The sequence below is a fragment of the Lactuca virosa genome, chromosome 9 (genome assembly GCF_052849685.1).
Source record: "Lactuca virosa cultivar CGN04683 chromosome 9, Lactuca_virosa_CGN04683_v6, whole genome shotgun sequence".
Lineage (NCBI taxonomy): Eukaryota > Viridiplantae > Streptophyta > Magnoliopsida > Asterales > Asteraceae > Lactuca > Lactuca virosa.
In genome coordinates, this window is record NC_136434.1 from 97,028,824 (window position 1) to 97,053,505 (window position 24,682).

General features: G+C 32.3%; 5 protein-coding genes across 5 annotated transcripts; 4 read left to right on the plus strand and 1 right to left on the minus strand.

Annotated features, from left to right (window-relative positions):
• The first annotated feature begins 510 nt into the window (after positions 1–510).
• Positions 511–2,308, plus strand: LOC145135706 (membrane protein insertion efficiency factor). The gene is made up of 5 exons (XM_079069952.1): positions 511–725; positions 1,009–1,084; positions 1,607–1,666; positions 1,752–1,892; positions 1,980–2,308. Exons 1-5 carry the CDS (start codon positions 588–590, stop codon positions 2,036–2,038), a joined length of 474 nt encoding a protein of 157 aa, XP_078926078.1. The 5' UTR covers positions 511–587; the 3' UTR covers positions 2,039–2,308.
• A 3,074-nt stretch (positions 2,309–5,382) lies between these two features.
• On the plus strand, positions 5,383–8,020 carry LOC145136114 (ABSCISIC ACID-INSENSITIVE 5-like protein 3). The gene is made up of 3 exons (XM_079070307.1): positions 5,383–6,643; positions 6,725–6,796; positions 7,744–8,020. The coding sequence occupies exons 1-3, from the start codon at positions 5,849–5,851 to the stop codon at positions 7,825–7,827; spliced, it is 951 nt and encodes a 316-aa protein (XP_078926433.1). The 5' UTR covers positions 5,383–5,848; the 3' UTR covers positions 7,828–8,020.
• A 74-nt stretch (positions 8,021–8,094) lies between these two features.
• Positions 8,095–10,153, minus strand: LOC145136113 (putative protein S-acyltransferase 4). The gene is made up of 5 exons (XM_079070306.1): positions 9,785–10,153; positions 9,465–9,659; positions 9,072–9,380; positions 8,769–8,987; positions 8,095–8,677 (listed from the first exon to the last, which is right to left on the minus strand). The coding sequence occupies exons 1-5, from the start codon at positions 9,845–9,847 to the stop codon at positions 8,240–8,242; spliced, it is 1,224 nt and encodes a 407-aa protein (XP_078926432.1). The 5' UTR covers positions 9,848–10,153; the 3' UTR covers positions 8,095–8,239.
• Positions 10,154–15,198: 5,045 nt separating this feature from the next.
• Positions 15,199–17,536, plus strand: UCH3 (ubiquitin C-terminal hydrolase 3). Its single transcript, XM_079070264.1, has 9 exons — positions 15,199–15,384; positions 15,951–16,082; positions 16,183–16,221; positions 16,341–16,446; positions 16,561–16,619; positions 16,701–16,775; positions 16,888–16,936; positions 17,017–17,093; positions 17,173–17,536. Exons 1-9 carry the CDS (start codon positions 15,316–15,318, stop codon positions 17,266–17,268), a joined length of 702 nt encoding a protein of 233 aa, XP_078926390.1. The 5' UTR covers positions 15,199–15,315; the 3' UTR covers positions 17,269–17,536.
• A 5,346-nt stretch (positions 17,537–22,882) lies between these two features.
• On the plus strand, positions 22,883–24,475 carry SIP2;1 (small and basic intrinsic protein 2;1). Its single transcript, XM_079074290.1, has 3 exons — positions 22,883–23,324; positions 23,665–23,925; positions 24,103–24,475. Exons 1-3 carry the CDS (start codon positions 23,034–23,036, stop codon positions 24,262–24,264), a joined length of 714 nt encoding a protein of 237 aa, XP_078930416.1. The 5' UTR covers positions 22,883–23,033; the 3' UTR covers positions 24,265–24,475.
• The last annotated feature ends 207 nt before the right edge of the window (positions 24,476–24,682 follow it).

The window sequence follows — 24,682 nt, forward strand, 5'->3', positions numbered from 1 at the left end:
TATATATATATATATATATATATATGGGATGACTATTTTCTATATGAGAGGTGAATGACATGATATTAATTTGACACGTAAAAACAAGAAGAGTGAGGGGAGTACAACATTTGGCCTAAGGCCTTGTTCTTGAGTTTTTTTTTTTAATTTTTTCTTATGAATATAAGGGATGGAAGGAGAATAAATAGAAAGGAATCGAAGAATATGAAAGATAAATATAAATAATTAAATAGTTAATTGTGTTTTTGATTTAGAAAAAACATAAACAATTTAAGCCTTTTTCGTAATTTGCTAAAAAATAGACATGAAAGAGACTATCTATTTTGCTTTCACTCCTTTCCATTCTATTTTTTTTTTTTTTTTTGAAAAAAAGAGAAGTCAAAAAACACATTTAACCTATCTATAGTTTTATATCCTTCCATTTCATTCAACCCCTTAAATCAATGAAATCCTGAAAAAGGTGTAAAAAATGGTCCGAGTGGAAAAATAAGAGGATCGAAAAGGACGGTATACGTAACTCACTCTTCTTACTTATGAGTGGTGTGACTAGTGAGCATCAAGACTTCGTAGTTTTATAGTAGTAAAAAATGGCGCTCGTTTGGTCCCCTAACGTTCTTCCCTCTTCCACTCCCACCGTAAACCCTAATTACACAGTCCGTCACAAATTCCCCATCCACCATATAGCGCGACGTTCTCCACCCCGGTTCTCAATCCGTTCCACTTCGGTACCATGCCTACCAATATCACCGCCTCTTCAATTTTCTGTATTCATCTTTTCTAGTTGCGGAAATTTGGTGATTCATATTTGGGGGTTCATCATCGATAAGTCCAGAATTCATAAACAAAAAAAAAAAGGATGAATTATTCGGAAAATTTTACACTTTATTGATTAAAATTACGATTTATAAGGAGAGTACTTTGGCTGCCTTACATTCCCCCAAATTTTATCACCGAAATTCCATATTGTATTTGTGACTCATATTCACTCAAATATTTCGCATATTGAAGAGATCTCGTAGCTGCTGCTTGCATGTTCCAATTGTTAATGAATTGGGAAAAGAATCCGACGAGAGCAGTAAGCAAGGTGAGATCTTTTTGTACATTATCCCGTAATGAAAAGCTTGTGATCAATCAAAGCTTATAACAAACGCTACAAAGACAGAGTGTAATAAATTTGTACCAAGTCCACCAAATTGGAAACTAATCTACTAAAAGCTCAACAATTTCCATTTTGGGTGATCCATACTGATTTTGACCTTTTTCCCTGTTTGAAACTTTGATGTGAAAGTTGCCCATTTACTTGTTATCTTGTGAATTATTGATGATATTGGCTTTTACGTTTTATCTATGTTGTGATTGGTCAATTGTCTTTTAGACATTTGACTTGTTGTCATGCACTCTAATAAAGTTTAACCACTCAACTTTCATATCTGTTCCATTGTTGTGAAATTTTGTATTTCTTTTTTCTATTTTTACGAATCTTTGTATATCTTGTTGATGTTGCTCACTAATTGAAACAGTTTCACTAAATACTAATCAGCTTCAGTTTGTTCCTAACTTCCTATGTTGTGAAAATACAATTAGTTTTGTGATTTTTTTTTTATAGGGGACAACAGTGAAGACTTAGGAGTCAAAGTGGCATTGTCTATGCTAAGGTTTTACAAAAGTGAGTCTCCAATGCACACCACATGATGTGTCATGTTAGTATTAGTAACATGTTTTGTGGTTATCTGAAACAAACAAACAAACAGGGGAAATTTCACCATTAATGCCAAAGAGCTGTCGATACGTTCCAACTTGTAGTGAGTACTCCATGATTGCTTACAAGAAGTATGGTGTTGCTAAAGGCTCCATCTTGACAGCCTGGCGCCTCTGTCGCTGCAATCCCCTAGGTATTTATCTTTTTGTTTTGTATCTATTTCTGGATGATTTATGAAATGCATACTTTTTCTTCTTCTTCTTATTTTTTTAATTTTTAGGTGGATCAGGATTTGATCCTCCAAGATGGTTTGATGAGCCAAGCCCACCAGAACAATGAAATACACTGTGTGGTGGTAAAATCAAAGAAAGGCCTGTGTTTATAAAAGTATTTTTGGTTGAGATGATTCATTATGTTGGTCTTAATGACCCATTTGCTTTTAGTGGGGACAATACAAAAACCAAATTTGCAGCGAATAGTGATGTCATGTTGGACCATTGCGAAATGTGGCTAGTTTTGTTCTTTTCTCATTATATTTGTATTGGATAGTTTGTTAATTACTTGTATGTTTATAGGTTAATGATGAATACATATTTTACTTCATTTTCATACCCTTGGTATATATTTTTTGGTTTAAACAATTATGTTTTTATACTTAAGTGAAAATGGTTACCATAACACACAAAGTGTAATAATGTATACTCTATTGAAGTATAAACATTATGAAGGATGAATTATTTATTTATTTACTTAATGAGCGGCGTTGGTATGAAAATCAAAGTATGTTGCTATTATGCAAAATACATTATTCTTTTATGAACAATGGCGTTTATTGAAAATTTGGTAAAGGGCGAGGGATATGTTGGATATGGGCACTACTCACTGAAATGAGTGAAAGAAGTTTATTGACTAAACTAATGTCGACACTTAAGTCAAGAAATCAATTTAAAGTTAGAATCCTTAACAAAGTTCAAATACTTGAACAGTTGTGGGATTGGAATTAAAGAAGTTGGCATTTGGGCTAGAAATGGAATTAAGGTAAATAGGGGAAATAAGTGCCTCTATGTGATAAAGGGTGGCATGGTCCCCTATGTAGCCCTGGAGTATGCTATCAATGATTTTAACATTACAGGACAAAATAAAATCAGAGAGAGTGTCTCACATCCAAAATTAAGAGAGACCACTTTCTGTATCAAATTTATGAAAGGATATGACAGAAGTTTATCAATGTAATTGGTAGAAAAAATAGTTTAATAGTATTTGGTAGAAAAGACACTTAAATAACCAAAAAGCTACCCAACAAGTTGGAGCTTCAAAAACTTAAAGTTGGTTATTCAACATCGGAAATAAAGGTTTAGATATTTTTATCTAAACTATTGAATAAAATCTAATCTACTAGACTACTACTATAAACTACTCCTTAATTCAACATATGTCCATATGACGGGGGTTTGAAATTTTGAACCTTCAACCTCAAGGAAGGAGGACAACATTATTTTACTTATTTAAATCAAATATAATGTTAATGTATCTCATATTGGTATGATAAGGCCATATATATCTCTATATATATTGGAGTTTTCCCTCTCTCCATAAGAACTCTTTTGAAGAGTTAATATAGGATTCCACATATATCTTACATAGTATCAAAGCCGACGTTTGCAACTAATATGGCTTGCCATATTGTGTGTGATTTACTATATATAAAATAATAAGATTTTAAATTTATAAAATGATTTTGTCACAACCGGACAGTTACATACACTAGCCAGTATATTTAATCATGTAATATTATAACTGATGTAAGACTAGGTATCGAACACTATGGAATATGATATGATTTGCAATAAAAAAAATTAAAAACTAGATTAAATCAACATATCTAAAATGCTCTCACTTAGATTTCTAATTCCTCCTCTGGATTATGGTTGATTGTCCTAAAAGTGCAATAGATTAAGTTTGTTGGTTACCAATTCCTATCATAATTAGTTATCTCGGTCCGATTAATTAATCCTAATAATTATTAACACAATGGTCATGTAGTTAACTATCTAAAAAATTAGTGTTCAGTTCGTATTATGACCAAAGGGCTTCTAGCCCAGCGGTATCAGGTGTTGCCCTCTCTCCTTGAGGTTGAGGGTTCAAATCTCGTCGGAGACATAAGTGAATTTAGGAGTAGTTTAGGATTATATTGTATTTGACGTTCAAGAAAAAAATAATATCTTACACATTAAAATTTATTAATTATCACCTAACCTTAGGATTTTGCCTATCATTAGTCATGATCATAAAGTAGTTAAGACACAAGCGCCCGCACACACACACACACACACACACATATATATATATATATATATATATATATATATATATATATATATATATATATATAAAGAATAAATTAAGATGTAAAAGAGATAAAGACCTTTAAACAAGCATAAAGAATAAATTAAACAACGTGTAAATCAAATCTATTAATCAAACCATAATCTCAAGAGGTTTATCTACATCTAAGCAAATGTAAAAGAGAATTACCCCTAATCACGAATGAAAGGCATAAAGAAATCAATATGAAAGTGCTAAACTTGATATTAAAGCAAACTAAATTGACGTTCCTAAACTCTTGATCTTCAAACGTTTGCTTCAACATTGTTCTTCAGCTTCCAAAAGGGTTGTGGTCTTCAAAAATCGTCTCTAATTTGTTCCACAAGTTGGTATATCTCTAGGGATGAGGAGATGCTCTATTTATAGAATCTGTTTTCTGGTAGAACACATCGTGTAAGGTAATGGAACGTGTTGCGTAATATGAGGTTTTCGTGTTTGTATAGACTTTTATAGAGGCACTGGCTATTTGTAGGTGAGGTTGAAGGTTCGATTCTTGCAAGCTCCATTTTCCTTGGATTAAATCAGTTTTATACTTTTATAGATATTATATATAATTACTCATAAACACAAACACGAAAACATTGGTGGTAAAGTAAGGGTAACAAATTCATTGATTTTTCTCATCAACATAAGAAAGTGACCTAGCAGCCACGCCAACTACAAGTCCTAGTCAGTCTCACGTAGGCGAATGATCTCCTTAGAAGGTAAAGGGGCAAATATTAAGAAATCTTCCTAAATATTAGACATTAGTGCACCACAAATCATCACATACACAAAACCACAAAGCCGACAAAATTTATCAAACTTAAAAACTTTTATGTTAATATCATTATTTTATTTTTATGGGAAAACCTCCGAAAAACCCAACGTATTTTCATCAAATCCTTAAAAAAAACACTATATTATTTTTCTAGTACACTAAAACTCTTATATTTTCTAAAGTTCTTATTTAAGGTTTTATGACCTTAGAAAAACCTAATCTATTTTCACGAAAGAATTAAAAAAACCATTATAATATTTTTTTAATGCATTTAAACCTTCATATTTTTTTTGAAAGTTTTTAATCTAATGAATTGTAACAAACCAAACGTTGAGAATCCATTACATAGCATTTTCTGTTATCTAAGATTTACCGAGCTCAATGCCTTAGATAAAAATATGTTGGGTTTTATAAGGTTTTTTTTATTTTTATCTCTTTACAAAATTAATATTTTTAAGAAATTATTTGTTTATCGCGTGAATAGTTGAATATTCTTATATTCATGTGACATTATTCCTAAATGAAACAAAGTTTTGGTTGATTGTAAATGCTCGGATTAACCAAATTTAATATCAGATGTTCTGATTCACTTGGAAGTTTAGAATGAAAGATTTGTTTTCTTCTTGTTGGACATTGCTGCTGCTGCTGCATGGAAGAAGAAGTGCCTAAATCTGCGGTATTTCATTCTCTTTTTCTTGGTTTTGCGTTCGAGTGAGTTCGTCTCTTTCTTCGACCACACCGCTTTTCTGTGATTGTGCGCCGATTTTCTCATTTTCGCCTATTTCTGTTAATCTAAAGATTGGTACTCGACATGATGCAACTCTGATTAGTATTCCGTTTCCGATTCGTCTGAATTGAGGGGTTTTTTCCGTAACATTTCAGATTAGGAGTTCATGTAGGGTTTTTTTGATTAATTACAAAAAGGCGTTTACTAATTGCTACTTTGATTATTGGTATTTGGAGTTTGATTTGTGAGATTAGTAAGATAGTGAGGCGATCCGTGTATGGGGACTCAAACAATGGGATCGAACGGTGGAACACAAAAACCTGTGTTCGATGGATTGTCAAGGCAAGGATCTCTGTATAACCTAACTTTAGACGAGGTTCAGCAGCAATTAGGCGATTTAGGGAAACCTTTCAGTAGTATGAACCTTGATGAGTTTCTGAAGAATGTTTGGAGTGCTGAAGCTAATCAAGGAATCAACAATGGCTCCTCCCCTGATTACTCCGAACTCACCCAACTTGCTTCTGCTTCATCTTTGCCTAGACAATTGAGCCTTACATTTACCAAGGATTTAACCAAGAAGACAGTCGATGAGGTCTGGCAAGATATCCAACAAGATCAGAAGAAAAAGACGACGAATGGTAGTGATAGCAACATTAACAATACTAGTAGTTGTAAGAGACAAGCTACTCTTGGTGAGATGACACTCGAGGACTTTTTAGTCAAGGCAGGGATCGTGTCTGAATCTTCTTCTCCTGGTAAGAAAACCCATGAGCAGAACCTTGATCCACCAGAAGCACAGTGGATGAACTACCAAATTGCTCAGATTCCACAGCAACATGTTGTTATGTCAGGCCATTATCAAGTACCACAACCCCTCCCTCTGAATGTAATAGACACTGGTTATCTGGAGACACGTATGACAATGTCTCCCACCCCTTTGATGGGGAGTGTATCTGAGTTTGGAAGGAAACGAGTTGCTTCTGGAGATGTGATAGAGAAGACTGTGGAAAGGAGGCAAAAGAGAATGATTAAGAATAGGGAATCTGCTGCACGTTCTCGAGCAAGAAAACAGGTATAATACTAAACTCCTGTCTTCTTTTCTCATTTTACCTCTTATAATTATGTGATGAGAAAATGCTGTATTGTTTAACAGGCTTACACACATGAGCTGGAGAACAAAATCTCACGTTTGGAAGAGGAAAATGAAAGACTCAGGAGGCAGAAGGTATGTATATCTGTTTCTCATAGTCCTTTCTCTCTTTTTCATGTTATCCAGTCTCTTCCTTACAGGAAATGTCTTAATGGGAATGTTACTTGTATGTAGTGTTACTGTGATAAGATCTGGAAATTATTTGTGTATTTCTTAGTTAATGACCTCAATTTATATACATAGTGGGTTTAGTGTTTTCATCACCTAACCCAAGTAATCTACTCCAATATGGGATTAATACATCTCATACACTCGATGTGTGTAGTTAAGAGCTTACTTCATAAATTGTCTTCTTTTCTATGGGTTTAGAACTCATAATTCTCACATTCACATGCATTGAAGTTTCTCTCCACATTTAGCTCAATCACTCAAATTCCCCCAATTTGCAAACCCTGATACAACTACATACAAATCTATGAATATGATTAACTAATCGGAGAACACGATTTAAAGAACTACCAGCACTAGTACTCTACTTTTTCCGATTAAGGCATTGTACTTTCAAATATAACAAAATCATTACATATCTCTCAATATGTTTACTCAAAATGACTTAAAAGTACAACAACTTATTACTTATCATTACCACAAGAGTTTATGAAATAATAAGTTCTCAAAAGTTTGGGGTATTATGAAATGGCAGATAAGAAGTGTAGAGAGTAGGATGCCATGTGATGAAGTTTTGTAATAGTTGATATAATTTAAGTGACACTGGTTAAATGCTTGCTTATTTATGCAACAATGTTTCACTATTTACCTATTTATGCAACTGACACAAATTTTGCAACTACGTTTCAATTGGTTAAACTTGTTACTTGTAAAATGTTGCATTTTTTTTTCATGGTTGCATATTTCATCTGGATAACAGTTTTGTTGCATAATTTGGCAAAAGGGTGAAATGTCATGATGTTTTATAAGGTATAAAGCTTATTGTATGTGTATGTGCATGTGCATATTTGCAGGAGGTGGAGAAGGTTTTGCCATGTGTACCACCTCCCCAACAACCCAAGTATCAACTCCGAAGAACAACCTCAGCTCCTCTCTAACAATTAATCATCTTCCTTTTCCTTTATCTGAAGACATGTTGGTGGGGTCATGTAGGGGTAGCCTTTACCTTTTTCTTTTTTAAATTTGTTGCTTAGGTCTTGTGTACATTAAATGTTTGTTCTTACTTCTTAGTTTTGTTGATGCATCTCATTTACAACAATATTTGAATATGAATGTGAACTCTTCAAATAATGATAATGAGCTTACTTTAACATCCAAATAAAATTTGTTGTATTCAATAAAATACAACAGAATGAAATAACCCGAAAACAATAAGGAAATTAGTTGTATTCAATATCTTTGCTCACATATGACAAACACTTGGAAAACAGAAAACAATGATACTCCAAATTTACATCTATAAAATGCGGTTTACCATTATCACCTTTTTTTTTTTTTTTTTTTTTTTTTTTATAGTTGATGAACAGTTTGGGTCTCATGTGTGATTATTTGTTCATCACATTTCTCACGTTCACTAATGCAATCTTCTTTCATATCAAAAAGAAAAGGAGAAGGGTGAAGATCCAAGTCTAGACTCCCTTCCTTTCGTTTTGAGTCACTTTCAAACTCATCATACTGCAAATTCTGTAGAATTTCAGGAAGTGAAATCCCACTCGATTCTGAAAACTTATTCCCCATTTCAATGTCAATCTTTTCCTTTGATGTTTGTATAAGATCCGAACTTGTCTCCTCAATCACCATGTTTTCATCTTCATGCACAATCGCCCTAAAATCATTCAATGAAGGAGGAATCTTCGATAGAAAAACTTGTAAGAGATTCCTTGTTATGCCTTCATGATACGGATTCTCCTTCTTATCATATCTATACCGGAAGTTTTCATATGTTGTCTGCATCAACCATCAAAATCAAAGTTCCATAAGTGTCAAAAACTAAAAAACTCTCAAATTTGAAGTTTTTTAAGAGAAGAATGAAGATCACCTGGTTTGAGCAAATAAGATAAAAATGGAAAACAGAAAGCCCACCAACAAACCACATGGTGATGAAGCAGTAAACGATGAGGACATCAGACAAAATATCCTTTGACATGGCCTTCAAAACGTTGCCTTTTTGGACGAGGTGGACCCATGAAAAGGCAAACACGTATACACACAAGATTGTTGAGGTTGATATAAACATGTAGAAGAATCGATAGTTTCGCTGCAATGAAATGATAAAAGAAACACAATCCCATTATTTTTTGAAAATAAATGAGAATGAAAATTAGACAATCAATGAACTTACTAGTCCGATGCATTGACCAACCCAAGGACAATGATGATCAAATTTCTGAACACAGTTGTTGCAGATGGAGCAATGTGAGGCACGTGGAGGACGATATAGCATACACGTGTCACAGTATTTGACTTTAACCGAATGACCATTCACCACAACTTCTTTAGTTTTGGGTAATCTCAAATGAGGAGTTCTGTCATTCAGCCATTCCATCGAAGGGGTGTTCATATCAAAGGCTTCATCACATTCCGGTGGGGTTGAGTTTCGTGGGATTATTCCCGGATCTTTACTCGAAGTCAATAAAAGAAACAATATATCCTAAAAGATATACAAATTTAATTTATCATCAGATTTGTTACAACTCCTTCTTTCTTTCTTTATTAACCAAGTCAAACAGCTTACCAGAAAAGTGAGAATGGCTGCCACAAGCAGAATGATGTACCAGTATCCAACGTCTTTTCCATCTTTCTTGTTGACGTTAATAGTGTGGTAGACTTTAAAACAGAAGGATACAGCAGGGCCTGCAACTAGGAGTATGGTCAAAATCAAGGAAGCCACATCTGGACCAAAGATCAATCGTCCCCCACAAAAGAATCTCTGAAACGGAAACACCCCGATTCAATTCATCGATCATCATCGGGAAAATCAAACCTAGCTAAAACCTCTTAAGAAATTAACTCTAGTATGAATGGATGAATAGATGAAGAAGATTAACAACTTACATTGCTTCCTCTCCAGACCTGATATAGTCTTTTTGGCTTTTCTTTCCCTTCTGCAATCGACATCGGAGCTGTGATCTGGATTAGAGTATACAAAAGCTTCGGAACTCCTTGCTTCCTCTTCCGATCAACTCAAAACCCATGTCATGTGGAAAGCATTCAACAATTCGAATGAATTTTATCGCTTTGATAGTTATATATTCAATCAATTCTTGGAGTTGTGTGATTGGGAAGTGAAAAGCCTTTCAGAAATTAGCTGCTTTGCCTTGTCTGTGTTTGTGTTGATTTTACAGCTATAGGAAGCAACAGCTTCATATCCCTTTCTCTTTCTCTCTGTCTCTGGCGAACAAAGCTAATTCGGCGGATGTTCCAACTTTGTAGCGACATTCCCGCGGTAGCCTTTTCAGGCTTTCTTTATCTTTTGTTCTGCCTAATTTACTCCCCGGATTATAGACCAAACTGCAACTTTAGTCCTTCAACAATATAACATTATAGTTTTTAACCTTATTCATCATCTTCAAACTTAACTTTATAAATTTTGTATATTTCTTTCATTTTCCTTCTTGTATTTTGTAAACATACATGCAACTTGTCAATTCCTTATAGTAAGTTTATTTCTATATAAAATTTTCTATCAACTACAGCAATAACTTGTTTCATGTGTGTTGATTATTTCTTAGAGTGTTTGCTTTATTTATCAATTATCTTTGTTTTGAAATTTTGAGTTTTGAAAGTGTTTTCAAACTAGTATTAACGAAGAAAACAAGTGATTGCCTATGTTAATTTGTGTTTCATATATCTTCTTTAATCAATATATAAGATCAAATGTGTTGAAAAATTGTTAAGTTCTGAGAGTCGAATGGTATTTTGGTACAACTCAAAAGTCCACATGTGAACATATAACAAGAAAAAAGCTTTTATGTAAAGAGCCAAGTTGAGGACTAAGGATGTCAATTGCAAAAATTGATTTACGGTTGTAGAAAAAGAAAGGAACATGCATTAGGTGCAAATCGAGGTAGTGTCCACAGAATCAGGTCCACACATATGCATAGAATTTTGTTGATACTTGCAAAACAAAGAAAATTTGCATATGGGCTATCGTGAAATTTTATCGATCGACATCCATAGATCTAGAATGTCCACATAATGAATTTTTCAATCAAAAACATTGAGTTCATGTAAATGGTTGTGTACATGTTTTTAAGATTCATAGATATCTTGGTTGAATATTCTCTTTTTCTTTTTAATTAGTTGGAAAAAAAATAACTTTTATATAGAACAAGGTGATTTATAGGCTGCTACAATGAAAGAATTAATGTTGTAGATTAAAGCTGCAAGTTAATAAATAATCCAAGGACTAAACTTGTACCTTGCTCCTTTATTTATTTATTTTAAGAAATAGTATATTCATTGTCTTTTTAATTCCACATTGAGAGAAAAGAAGCATCCGATCGTGAGGGCACAAAGTGTACCAACCAAGTTTATAAAGTATCCCCTAAAATCAAGACCTTCGTTAAAAAAATAATCCAATATTATCTATTACCTTTTGCTTTTCTATAAAATAGAATTATGTTAGAAAAATAAAATAGATTTATAAACTTTATTAATTTACTAATAAGTCATTATTACTGGATGTTGGTTACCCCATTATGAAAAACAGTTTTTTAAATCATTTTTTGGGCTTACATTATGACTGAAAAGTTGGAATCATTATTATAACAATAGTTTGGATCTTAGTTAAGGTATGGTAAATTTGGTGACTGATATACCTAAAAACAGTAAATTAAATAAAATATATATTTTTGAAATCCATAATTTTCAACCTTAAGATGAGTTATTAAAAAACAATTTAATATATGACTTCAATTAACAACTAGAAAAAGAAACGTATATTCTCAATCATTAATTAAGATAGATATATTTGAAATAATTATAAAACCATAACTAGGTTCTTGTTTATGTTACCTTATATTTATAACAAAGACATGAGCAATAATGTACATTATGTTCCTGAAATAATAATAAAAAAGTTTAAAATTGCAATAAGTTTGAAGGTATACATGCCACAAGTTGAATATTTTATAACAATAAATGATTCTGTCGATTTCGAGCTAAGATGTATTTTACTATTTTATATCAAAGTATAACTTTACACAAAAGGATGTCTGTTTATAATTCAATTTCATTAATGTATCATGTATGGGTATTTAAATATTAATAATGGCAAATCTGTCACCAACAACCAAATAAATAATGGGTTGTTCCATGTATAAACGTGCTGCCACAACATTAATTCAATCCTTTTAAATGATCCAAATGCAGACTGTATTTTTGTCCAAACCGCACCTTTTTCAAACTGTATTTTATTTTAAGAAGAACAAATATTTGTTTACGATGAAAACCATATATAAGTGTTTAATAAAGGATTAAATGCACACAAGTGTCAAGCGTGGCAATATTTAGGTGCAACGATGTTTAAGTTTAGGAACAAAAAAGTAAATATTTTAAGTTTAATGATTGAATTGCGGTTGCATAATTTGTTAAAAAATAAAACATTATCACATAAATTGATAAACAAAAAAATATAATAATAATAAAAAATAAAGTAAATTGCAAAATTGGTCAATGTGTTTTCACCAAAAAGTGCAGTTTTGGACCATTTTTTTTCACACACGTATAGTCCAAAATCGAAACTGCCGTGCAGAATTGGTCCCTCCATTTAACAACCTTCCAAAACTCACGTTAAATCTCTCCATGTGCGACACACGACAATGAGCATTTTCTCCATTTCATATTCTTTACTTCCATTACCGCCAATATGTTTCCTTTTGCATAATTAATCTCTAAATATCACTTGTCCCCTCGTTACCCTCATTAAAAGAGTTTGATCCGCTAACTCTGTAAAACCCTAATCGATTATAATCACTTCATCGTCTTTGTTGTACACGAGCTTCAAAATGTGGCAATTCCAACCTCATAAGCATAGAGTAGACACGAAATCGTTATATAATAAGTAGATGATCACATAGCTTTTCTTGATGATCAAGAGAATTTGTAAGATTTCATGAGTAAAGAAGATTTTCTTATGGATCAAAATGTATTGGATCATGAGGATATGGTACAGAATAAGGGAAAATGACTTACAAGCCTAACGAAAATTTCCAAACCGTTCAAAAACTTCAATCATGTTTTGTCTGTTCAAGAAAACCCAGCAAACTTAACATTTTGTCTAAAAAAGCCCAACGAAATTTCCAAACCGTTCAAAAAACCACAATCATGTTTTGTCTATTCAAAAGATTAAGTTCGTTGGGTTTTTTTTAACAGAGAAAACATGATTGAGATTTTTTGAACGGTTTGGAAACTTCGTTCATCTGACAAGTCATTTTCCCGATATGGTAATAAGTCATGTCATCTGTTTCTCTTATTTGACTTCCATAAAATTGAACAAAAGTGTAACGTAGTTGGGTTTTTTTAGACAAAATGTAAAATTCGTTGGGTTTTTTTGAACAAACAAAACATGATTGGGGTTTTTTGAACGAGTACTTCATTGGGCTCGTAAGTCATTTTCCCTACAGAATAATTGCATGGATGACCAAGATTTCATGGATGAAGAAGAGAGAGATTCCTAAACAAGAAAGAGAAATCATTGTATAAGAACTTGTTATGGAACAACAAGAGTACAATGATCAATAAAATAGTGACCAAGAAGAAAGAGAGAATAGTGATGGTATTTAGAGTAGTGATGGTAGTGATGTTAGCGAAAACAGTGCTATTGGGTAGATGAGGACAACTATAGCAATGTACTTTCAAAATACAATGCTATAATACAACTTTTAAAACTCAAATTGCTATTTATGTGGGTAATGATACATATTATTACATTTTAATGCATGAAGGATGTTATAATACAGTAGGATGCTATACTAAAAGTAAGTCGCTTGTTATTTTAATTATGAAATGAAAGATACTACCCTTAAAATGGCCAAATTTAGCACCGCTATGTACTATTGAAAAGGGTTTGTACAACTTGAATGTCAATATTAATGAAATGCATGTACACATTTCACCTAGAAAAAAAAAATAGTAAACCAAACCTTTATCGATAATTGATGAACATACATCGATGCGGGAAGCAACTTTTAGTTTAATAAGAAATTTTAAAGTTATCAAAAAATACTTATTAGTTATACTATTGGGCCAAAGCCCACGTCATCACTAAAATGGGCGAATGGGGCATCAAATTCGGCCTAGCTATTAATAGTGGTATTTATTTATTTATTTTTATTTTTTGTATTTGCTTATTGGTCCAAGTAAATGAGTAGGCTGTCAATTGGGTATTTGGGTTTTTGCAAATCAAAAAGCTAATACTTTGCCTTTGAGTTTTTGTAATTGGAGTAAATTACACGAATGGTCCCTAGGATTTGGGGTAATCTACACGCTTGGTCTCTAACTTATTTTTTTACTCGGAAGGTACCTACAGTTTGTTTTTATTACTCGTTTGATCCCTACTTTTTGTTTTTGTTATGCGTTTGGTCTCTGTCTTACCTAAAAATATTATTATTGAAATAGGAAAAAAATGGTGGGATATGTAAGGTAAGGTGAGGGGAGTGTGGTTGGGGGTCTATTTATTTAAATAAATTAAAAAAACCAAGGGCATAATAGTCTTTTTAAGTATGACAGAGACCAAACGCGTAAGAAAAACAAATAGTAGGGACCTTCCGAGTTAAAAAAATAAGTTAGGGACCAAACGCGTAAATTACCCTAAACAATAGGGACCATTCGCGTAATTTACTCTTGTAATTGTTAATAGGGTTACAATATTCGATGTTAAAGTATTTATTTCTTTGTTTTTTTTTTGTTTTTTTTTATATTATTATTTTTAAATCAAGTTTGCCGCATTGGCTCTTTGTATTTTTTAATAGGATTAGAGTATTTAATTGTGTTGCTTGTTGGAGTTTAGAATGATTATTCATTTATTTGCAAATCCTTTTACTAATACCTTGCCTTTTTTCTTATTGTTAATAGGAAATGAGCATTTAAATGTTTATTAGAGCATTTTAATGGTTTTTTTTTGCAGATATGAAATAAACCAACAAAAGGCACAATATGTATTTTTTTTGCACATCAGTTCACCAATCCAACTTCATATTTCTTTTCTATTTGTTATATTTATGCTTCATATTTGTAAGTTTTAGTTTGTATGTATATCGATTTTTTACCGAAAAAAATATATTGCTATTTTGTTTTATAAATCTATGGGTATATAGGTTCGGTACAAATATAATATGAAATAGCTATGGACCGGCAATTGATAAAACAAAATTTTGATTTAAACCGAAAAATAAATAAATAAATAAATAAAATTAATGATTTTTCTCAGTTATTGTGACTATATAAATCCACATATGCATCAAGGTTTTCTTTTCCCAATTTACACGACTCCGGTATCCTCAGAAGGGACGTTCCGAATACACGCTACTCATATATTCTCTCTTCACCCTAAAGAAGCAGAAAGAAATATCGATCGATCAAGAATGGCTGAAAGTGCTTCTTCTGCCAAGCGATGGCTTCCTCTTGAAGCAAACCCCGATGTTATGAACCAGGTTCTTTCTCTATATGTATTATGTTTTCAATCGTCCCTTGTTTTGTGTTTCTGCTGAATCTATTAACTCGCCAATAGTTACCAACAGACATTACTTTTAACGATTTAGTAATTTTGTTATTTAGCAAATGTGTAGCAGATGCTTAGAGAAATTAGGGTTCACTTTGGTTGATATCTTCTATAAAGACTCATGCATGAACTAAACTAATTTGATCTACCATTGTAAGGTCCCACACTTTGTACCTAATTCAAATGTATCTTAAGGAATTAATCAGTTCACAAAAATGAAAAGCCTCGAATTCCTACATTAAGAGCTTGACTTACTCGGGAGATTCTTTGTAGATAGGCCAAGATAGAGTTTTTTTAAGCTAGGGATATAGAAAAAAGGCATACAGTAATGGTGAAAATTCAAGTAACTAAGTTGTAGGAATATTTGAATCATGACTTTGAAAAGTGATCCTTGAGATGTGTTATGATTAGTTTAGATCAAAATCTGCAAATTTGTATCGGTTTCTATAGATCGATCATGTGTTTGATTTTTTGATTATGGTTTTTGTATCTGGATAGTTTCTTTGGCGCCTTGGTGTTCCTCCTGGTGAGGCTGAATGCAATGATGTATATGGATTGGATGAAGAACTGTTGGAAATGGTCCCAAAGCCAGTTCTTGCTGTGTTGTTTCTTTACCCTATTACACCAGAGGTTTGTTATCTTGTTATCCCAAACAGGGTTTTTTTTTCTTCTATGGAAATGTATGTATATGTTTGATTAAATGAATGTTTTCATCTTACTTATGTTTCAGAGCGAAAAAGAAAGATTAGAGCAGAACAGTATTAAACAGGTGATATTTACCATCAAACAATATTTAACTTTAGCTAGTGAATGTATAAATAACATACTCACTAGTCACTTCATTAACCATATCTTTAAGGATTTGTTTTCTTGTATTTGTGGGTGTAGGATCCTTATGATGGGGTTTACTTTATGAGACAAACAGTAGGAAATGCATGTGGAACCATTGGACTTCTTCATGCTATAGGCAATATCACCTCAGAGATAAAACTTGGTAGTTCTCTTTTTATGATTTCTCACGATTCTATTTGGTTTAACTTTTATTTAGCTTTAAACTGGTTCAAGAAAGTGGTCAAAATATATTAAACTGTCTTTTTTTTTTTCTCAGACGAGGGCTCATTCTTGGACAAGTTTTATAAATCTACTGCAAGCATGGATCCAATGGAGGTATTATGTTTTTTAAAATATATTTTTGATGGTTTAAATATTGTGTTTTTTGTATGACATGGATTTGATATACGTATGCAGCGTGCTCGATACCTTGAGAAAGATACAGAAATGGAAGTTGCACATTCAGAAGCAGTAGCTGCTGGTGAGACTGAGGTGAGTTAAATATTTTCTTTTAACTAATTTATTGAAATGATTAAAAGATATATATAAAATGTGTAATTTGTAAACATGTACATTTACTCAAAATTCACATTTCTTTGTGTAGGCTTCTGACAATGTGAATGATCATTTTATCTGTTTTGCATGTGTTAATGGTAAGCAATCAAGTTAACCTCAGATTTTTATAACATAAGACATTTATTTCACTCTTTTTTTGGCAAATAATATTTTATAGGAAAATTGTATGAGCTTGATGGAAGGAGAAGTGCACCAGTTTCACATGGACCATCTTCACCAAATACTGTATTGCAGGTAAACTTTTGATAGTTATGGACAACTGCACCATTTTCACATGTTTTCAGAATAAAGATTTTGTTTATATGTTTTGCAGGATGCTGCTAAAGTGATAAAAAGAATGATTGCAAAAAATCCTGACTCCATGAACTTTAGTGTGATTGCTATCTCAAAGAAAGTCGGTGGCTACTGAAAACATGATTATGTTTTGGTTGTTTTTTTTAGCTTAGAACTTGAGTGACCTTTGGTTTTATACAAATCATAAACTTAGAAAGGATCATAGATGCAAGATTTAATTATCTATTTAGTGTTTATACTTGATATTGATATGATCCAAAGCATGGCACCTGTTATCCGTCTTATCTTTAAAAATTATAATCTTTCTCAAACTCATGTGTTCTTGCAATTAGTCTTGAAGGATTTAAGAGAATTCTATGAAATTTGAAGTTTTTATGCTTTCTTACCTTTTGTGTGTGGATTGGTTTGTTCCATATGAGTTTCTCTGTTAAATTACATTCCTAATTACTTTTAAATTCTTGTCAGAAAGGGTGTAAGAAAAAGGTTTTCCTTTAGTGGATAGAGAAATGAGTCCATTCTTCCATTTGTCTTCACTGAATGTAAGTGGGGAAATTTCAAATGAACCCTTCATTTCTCTTAAATAAAACCCCAACAAGTCACTTCTATCTCCTATCAAAATCATTTTGTATTTGTTTGTTTTTTTTTTTTAATTATTTTATTGTAAACCAGTGGATATAATTACTGTTAATCTTTTGTTTTTTTTGTTAAATCAATCATTTAAATTATTTAACATCATCTTATTATTTATTCTTGAAGTGGGAACTTTGTCTTGATGGTTCTTGCTATGAACTCACCTCTCACAAAAGATCAAACAAGAACTCACTGATAACAAAGATCCAAGAATAGCGAAGGCATTGTAATAATAATACTCAGTAAATATTTCTCAACAATACCTAAAAGATTACAAGAACTAAAGATAATTTGGTGAATTCTAGAAGCCACTCTGCCAAATGAATAAATTTCAGATTTCACAAAAAGGATCCCAACCCCTTATTCTCTCCACTATCTATAGACCAAAAACCCTAACAGAATTTAAAGAGAAAATACCAATAATGCCCTTCCAGTAAAAGATGCTGCTTGTAATTCCTTTCTTACCCTTTCTAGAATAAGTGAGAGTGAGTGGAGGTATAGTAGGTTCCTTGTAGCATAAAACTCGTGGATCAACAAATTTAAACACGTTTGAGCAACTTTGTCTAAGTGGTTGTTTGGGAGGCGGATGAACGATAGTTTCATCAAACTATTTATCCTTCATAGAGGAGAGTGGTAACTTTGGAGTGACGGAATTATAATTTCAGTTTTGAGTAATTACTGTATAATTTTAGAATTATGCAATTATAATTTAAAAAATGTGTGTATTTTGGTGATATTTTAAGCATCAAATTTCTCTACTAGATTTCTCATTTGAATATAATTTCCAGATTCCCTTTTTATCTTAGTTATATATTTCATCATGCATCAGTTCTTCTTATAAAGTATAAACAATAAAATATCCCTAATATTTGTTTTAAACCAAAAAAAAAGTTATAACACTAATATCCTAAAGTGATACATAGTAATAATAACAATAAAGTAAAAGGTTTATACAGTAGAATTTCAAAATAAAAATGTTAGTAGATAAAAAATAGATATCTGGATTCTATATTTTAATTAATTTATAGTTGATATTAAATTAATAAATATTTTATTAAAAACAAAAATATATTTTTTCATAAAAAAAGCTTGATAGTATTTAATTACTATAATTTACTTGAGGTAAAAATTTGATTACCAAAAAAAGTTTTAATTCCTAAAAGGGGTTGTTTAGCACTATCCACAAACATTTTACCATCTTGTAAGGTTGTACTTTAAAATCTTTTTTTTAACAGCTTTATTGAGTAGTTATCTTGGTTTACTTTGGTTTTTTAACAACTTAATCAACAATCTATGTTGCAACACTCGTTGGAGTAATTTCCATAAATGAGAATCTTTATTTCCATGAATTTTCAATTCTAGTATGAAAAGTGTCATTCACATGACTTAAGAGTTTGAATAGGTGTATAATCCTTAGTGGTTTGCACATCGTTTTGCTTATCTTCATTCTTTTGGTTGATATGTTGCTTATATAATTTACCTTTGAATTTCGTGATTGCATGCCTTCTTGTAGAAGATCACCATGACGAATTTTAAACTAACTTAAAAAAAGTTTTAAATTCTTTATGCTGAATTGTAGATAAAACCATCTAACTTGAACTTATAAGACTTTGAAATGAAAAGGGGCTCTTGAGTTGGCAATGTATAAGTTGACTTTCTTGTAACGACCCATTCCATGGCATGGACTTACGATTATGCATTAGATGATTTATGAAATTGCAAGTCCATATCAAGTTATATAATGTATTCTATACTTGAAACATAATCTATAGTTGAAGGAATCACATTACGATTGATTTGTGACTAAATTGATAGTGATGTTGAAGGTGTGCGATATAGTTTTGGTGATTATAGATATGTTGACTAAGAGTACTACTTCTTGGTGATGTGAATGATTTTGTGGAGAAATTTGCTAAAGTATATGTGGATGGATTGATTTCAAGGCATGGAATGTAATTATCTATAATATTCGATTGTGATAGTTGTTTTACATCAATATATTGGGAGTCGGAAAGGCCAAGAATAAACTTAAGCACACCATATCATCTCCAAACTAATAGTCAAAATGAACGTACCATTTAAACCTTAAAGATATATTGTGGTCGGAAGGTAAAAACTTTGGAGGGAATTGTGATTTACATCTATCATTAATGGAGTTTGCCTACAACAACAATTATGATCCAAGTATTGATGTGGTATCATTTGCAACTTTATATGGTAAAAACGTTTAGGAAATTGACATTTAGGTAAAAGGCATGAAGAATTTGTGTCATATCATTTCTTTTCTAGGTTTGAGGTTGCAAATTGTCTTACGTTAAAAATATTTTAACAAGTTGGTTGCTAATCTTATTATAATATAATATATTTTATATCTATTTTAAAAAAACGGTTAGTACATTGTTATTTAAAGCAATTCATAACGATTAATACGTCTTACGCTAAAAATTATAACACTTAATTATTAAAAAAAATGTTATCAAAAGTAAAGTACCAGTATTTTCGTTCAAAAAATGTTATGATGGCCCTCACATAGTTTGTTTAATATGTAAATTAATGGTTTAATGTCATAATGAATAACAAACTATGTAAACTAGTCAAAAAAGACCCACGACCACTTCAAACACCATGCACCACCACCCATCACCGTTTACCACCACTACTCACCACTACCACCACACATCACCGTTCACCACCACCAAATCGAACCTAATAAAGTAATTATCTTCTTTAATCATTTAGTGTTTATTTGCATTCTTCAATGCAACACTCGGTTATCTTATTCATTTGTATTTCAATACTTCTTTAACAAAAATCTTCAACATTGTCGAGCGAAACGCATAATCTTTAACACAAATCTTCAACACCGTTGAGAGAGCTAAAGAAATCTTCAACAAAAATCCTGTGAGGGATACGAAGAATTTAATTATTAAAATATTTGGTGATAGATTTTATCCATGTACAACGGCACTATTGATGAAAGACAGAGAACTTGAGCGAAACAAACGGATTACGTCCCCCTCATGTTAAAAAAAAATTATTTACTAGGTTTCTTTGGTCTCTTTTTTTTTATATCCTTTTTCCAGTTTTTGAATCCAATGGTCTTTTATTGAGATTCCCATGGTTTATCATGATCAACATAATCAAAAATTGTGTTTTAAGTTTAATTTTAAACCATCTTCATTCAAGTAGTTGAAGAAGCCGATGAGTCATGTCCATAAGGGTGAGTCCATATGTGCCTTAGGTGGTAGGTCACTTGATCTATCTATATTTTTTTTAATAAAATGTGACATATCTTAATGTTTTTGCCAACTAGTCTTTTTAAAGTGAAACTACCTTAGGGTTGTTTGATAGTTACTGATTGGGTTATAGCTAAGTGGATTAGAAATTCTGACTGAATCTACGTCTAATTGAAACCATGTTGTATGATTATGCATTTGATTGGCTGTGTTGAATGATCATAATGACCATTTTACCTTTTTGTTATGTTTGCAACATAACATGAATCTATTTAGTTATAGCAATGTCGTTTAATACAAAAACAATTCTCACAACTGCACTTGAGGTAAAAAAATTCAAAGTAAATTTTTTTCAAAGCACATGAAATAGAAAACATTTTTCTTCATGGTTTCACTCATGTTATTTGGTTGTTGAATCAAATCATAAGCACCTACAATAATTGCCATGTTATATAAAACATTATAATAGGTGCCAAAATCATACATTGCTATTGGAATACTAGTAAAAAGTAAAGTACTTTGCTATTAAAACACTTCATCTTATGTCCTACAATGGTATTTGAAATTACCATGATAACCAATAGTTTGTTTTAGTGTTGGGGATGCCCTTCCAACATACTCAACTTAAGAATACGATTTGCACCTGATCTAAAAAAAACATAAGATCCCAAAACTGATAATTGCAATAGAAAATCAAGCAACTTCAGAAAAACTTATCTAATGACAAAATCTGTCAATTTTACCTTTCCACTGATTTGATAAATGTAGAGCATAAATTGATTTCATAAATGTAGAGCAAATTTAAATTTCATACATATATGATACCAACATAGCATATATGAAATCTGTTGAAAACTGATTTATGCACTATATATGTATGAATAAGTTGAATCAGAATTTATGCTATGTTTTTTTTTTCTCTTCCAAAAAAAACATACCATAAATTTTGATTCAACTGATTCATACATATATAGTGCATAAAAAAAACATAGCATAAATTCTGATTCAACTGATTCATACATATATAGTGCATAAATCAGTTTTCAACAAATTTCATATATAGAGAAATTCACCTCGACAAGAGGGAGGAGCAAAATTCATATTTCATCCATTAACACTAACATCAGTTTTCAACTGATTTCAGGAAAAAAATGAAGAAGACGAAAATGTCTGGTTGTTTGGATAGAGGTCGATGTTCTGCTTCAGGCGGCGGCGGCGACGACGGCGATGGAGAGGCAGGAGGGAGGAGCGGCGCCTTCAAAGCGGACAAGAGGAACAGAGCAAAACAACGAGTGTTCTTTTTTCTCAGGGCAAAGACTTTTTTGGGTCACCCACATTTCAAGTAAGGACCGAGTCATGAGATATAGCGATTGCTGAGTCAACCAACATTGGGCCTTATCAAATAAGCTGACAGAATCAGCCAAAAAGTGTTGACCGACCCAGTCAGCTATGTATTAAACACACCTTCAATGTTTTTGACAACTAGTATTTTTGATTTTTTTTTAGTTTTAATTAAATAATAGATCATATGGTTTTACGTTCTAGACTAATATCCTCATCCAAATTAAAAATACTATTTTTGATACGGAGTAATTTTCAGTTTTGATGGTGGTGAACGAGGTGGTTTTGAACATTTTAAATAGTGGGTTGCTTATTTATTACATTAAGAATTCAATTGATGGAAGTTACATGATGTTTTTTTTAACAAAAAGAATATCAATAACTTGGCATGTCTGGTCACCACTCACCAAACACTCCAACCATACAGCAGGTTGGAAAAGAAAGGGAGGAGACGGGGAAAAGAAAGAGGAAATAAAGAGGAAAGAGCAGAGATTCTGAAACACGATAGAAAAGATTCTGAAACACGGGTCAACGTCAATTCGCTTCCTTGTTCAATGCAGTTCTGCCATTGATCCCCCAAGATTACCATATATCACTAATCATTGAGATCGGTTTCAGCAAGAGCCAAGAGTCAAAAATCACATACACACACTCCAGAAAGAAATCCCCAAAAATGGCGGGAATCGTGCGGCTGCTCATATCTGATATAATCATGTCGTTCATGTGGGTGTGGTCAAGCGTCATAATCAAGCTATTTGTCCACAAGGTTTTGGGGTTTGGCCATCATGGCTTCCCTGTTGAAGTGTTTAGGTCTTCGCTTTCCATTCTCAACATGTTCTTCTTTGCTTATCTTGCTAAGCTCACCAATGGCGGAGCCTATAATCCCCTCACTGTCTTGTCCTCCGCCATCTCTGGAAATTTCGCAACCTTCCTCTTCACTGTTGGTTCAAGAATCCCCTTTCAGGTTACCTATTATATTCTCTTCTCAAAATCTTTGACTGGTTTAGATATGAACTGCGATTGGGATTGCATCAATCAAGTCCGTTGACTAATTGATACAATTCTTGTTCTGTATGTTTTCTGATTTGGGTTGCATTGCACTTTGGAAGATCACCAATCCCTAATTTTGTTTTATCTAGCCAGATACAAATTAGGGTTTGGTTTTAACCATGAAGAAGTTTTTCTAAAAAAAATGTTGGTACTTTCTTTGGCAACAAACTCTTTAAAATATGATTGGTAATACCTTAAAAGAAAGAAATGAAAGTAGGATGCTATTATAAACTAATGGTGGTTGTGATTTTTAGGTGTTGGGATCGATAAGTGCGGTGAGGCTTATCCTGGGTATCTTTCCAGAAATAGGACGTGGGCCCCGACTGAATGTTAGTCTGTATGAAGGTGCATTGACTGAAGGGTTGTTGACATTCACGATTGTCCTCATCTCACATGGAGTCTCTACCAAAATACCCGGAAGTTTCTTGAGGAAAACATGGATCAGTAGTGTCTCAAAACTTGCTCTTCATATACTCGGATCAGATCTAACTGGTGGTGCTATGAACCCAGCTTCTGTAAGTACTACTTCCATTATTCATGCTCTTGTATTTTATTGTATGGTTGAATGCGTGTTTATTCAATGGTGTTTCACTTTTTTTTTCCCCAATTATGTTTAAACGGTTAAAATTGGTAAAAAAGTGTTGAGGGTATTTTTGAGATTTATAACTTGATTGGATTGGATGGTTTTTCAGGTAATGGGGTGGGCTTATGCACGTGGTGATCATATAACGAAAGAGCATTTAGTTGTTTACTGGGTTGCCCCTATGGTAGCAACCCTATTAGCAGCATGGACCTTTAGGCATCTTGTACGTCCCTCAGACTCAAAACAAGACAAACAGAAGAAGACTAATTGAAGTTGATTTGCATTTGAATTTTCAATTTTGAAGTCGATTGTAGTTGTGTGTTCAGAAGGAGCACATCACATCGTGCTTGTAAATTAATTATTCTTCTGGGTAACTACTTTAGACCATGTATTATGGGCTTTTTGGTGAAACATGTCTTTCTTTTTAGCACAAGTATCTAAATGTAGACATGTTGTATTTAATGATTCAACTCAAATTTCAATCTTGTTTCATTAACATGAATTCTGTTATATTCAATTGCAAATCCGGTTTTGTCATTTGTGTGTTAAAAAGCTAACATGGTATTACCAAGTGTTTGGCAAAATAGTTTATTGCTTATTAGCTTATAAGCTAATAAGTGTGAGGTAACTTATGAAAAAATCGTTTATTAGAGGTTTCCACCGGAATAAACTATTTTTATCCAAACACT

What these genes read in the sequence shown, in the direction of transcription:
- LOC145136114 (XM_079070307.1), top strand. Translation starts at nt 5,849, where the DNA reads ATGGGGACTCAAACAATGGGATCGAACGGTGGAACACAAAAACCTGTG. An exon ending in GTTCTCGAGCAAGAAAACAG is followed by an intron (nt 6,644 to 6,724) that starts GTATAATACTAA and finishes ATTGTTTAACAG; the next exon opens with GCTTACACACATGAGCTGGA. An exon ending in AAAGACTCAGGAGGCAGAAG is followed by an intron (nt 6,797 to 7,743) that starts GTATGTATATCT and finishes GCATATTTGCAG; the next exon opens with GAGGTGGAGAAGGTTTTGCC.
- LOC145136113 (XM_079070306.1), bottom strand. Translation starts at nt 9,847, where the DNA reads ATGTCGATTGCAGAAGGGAAAGAAAAGCCAAAAAGACTATATCAGGTC. An exon ending in AGGTCTGGAGAGGAAGCAAT is followed by an intron (nt 9,660 to 9,784) that starts GTAAGTTGTTAA and finishes TTTCCGTTTCAG; the next exon opens with AGATTCTTTTGTGGGGGACG. An exon ending in CAGCCATTCTCACTTTTCTG is followed by an intron (nt 9,381 to 9,464) that starts GTAAGCTGTTTG and finishes TATATCTTTTAG; the next exon opens with GATATATTGTTTCTTTTATT.
- LOC145135706 (XM_079069952.1), top strand. Translation starts at nt 588, where the DNA reads ATGGCGCTCGTTTGGTCCCCTAACGTTCTTCCCTCTTCCACTCCCACC. An exon ending in TCTCAATCCGTTCCACTTCG is followed by an intron (nt 726 to 1,008) that starts GTACCATGCCTA and finishes CGCATATTGAAG; the next exon opens with AGATCTCGTAGCTGCTGCTT. An exon ending in TATGCTAAGGTTTTACAAAA is followed by an intron (nt 1,667 to 1,751) that starts GTGAGTCTCCAA and finishes ACAAACAAACAG; the next exon opens with GGGAAATTTCACCATTAATG.
- UCH3 (XM_079070264.1), top strand. Translation starts at nt 15,316, where the DNA reads ATGGCTGAAAGTGCTTCTTCTGCCAAGCGATGGCTTCCTCTTGAAGCA. An exon ending in TTTACCCTATTACACCAGAG is followed by an intron (nt 16,083 to 16,182) that starts GTTTGTTATCTT and finishes CTTATGTTTCAG; the next exon opens with AGCGAAAAAGAAAGATTAGA. An exon ending in CACCTCAGAGATAAAACTTG is followed by an intron (nt 16,447 to 16,560) that starts GTAGTTCTCTTT and finishes TTTTTTTCTCAG; the next exon opens with ACGAGGGCTCATTCTTGGAC.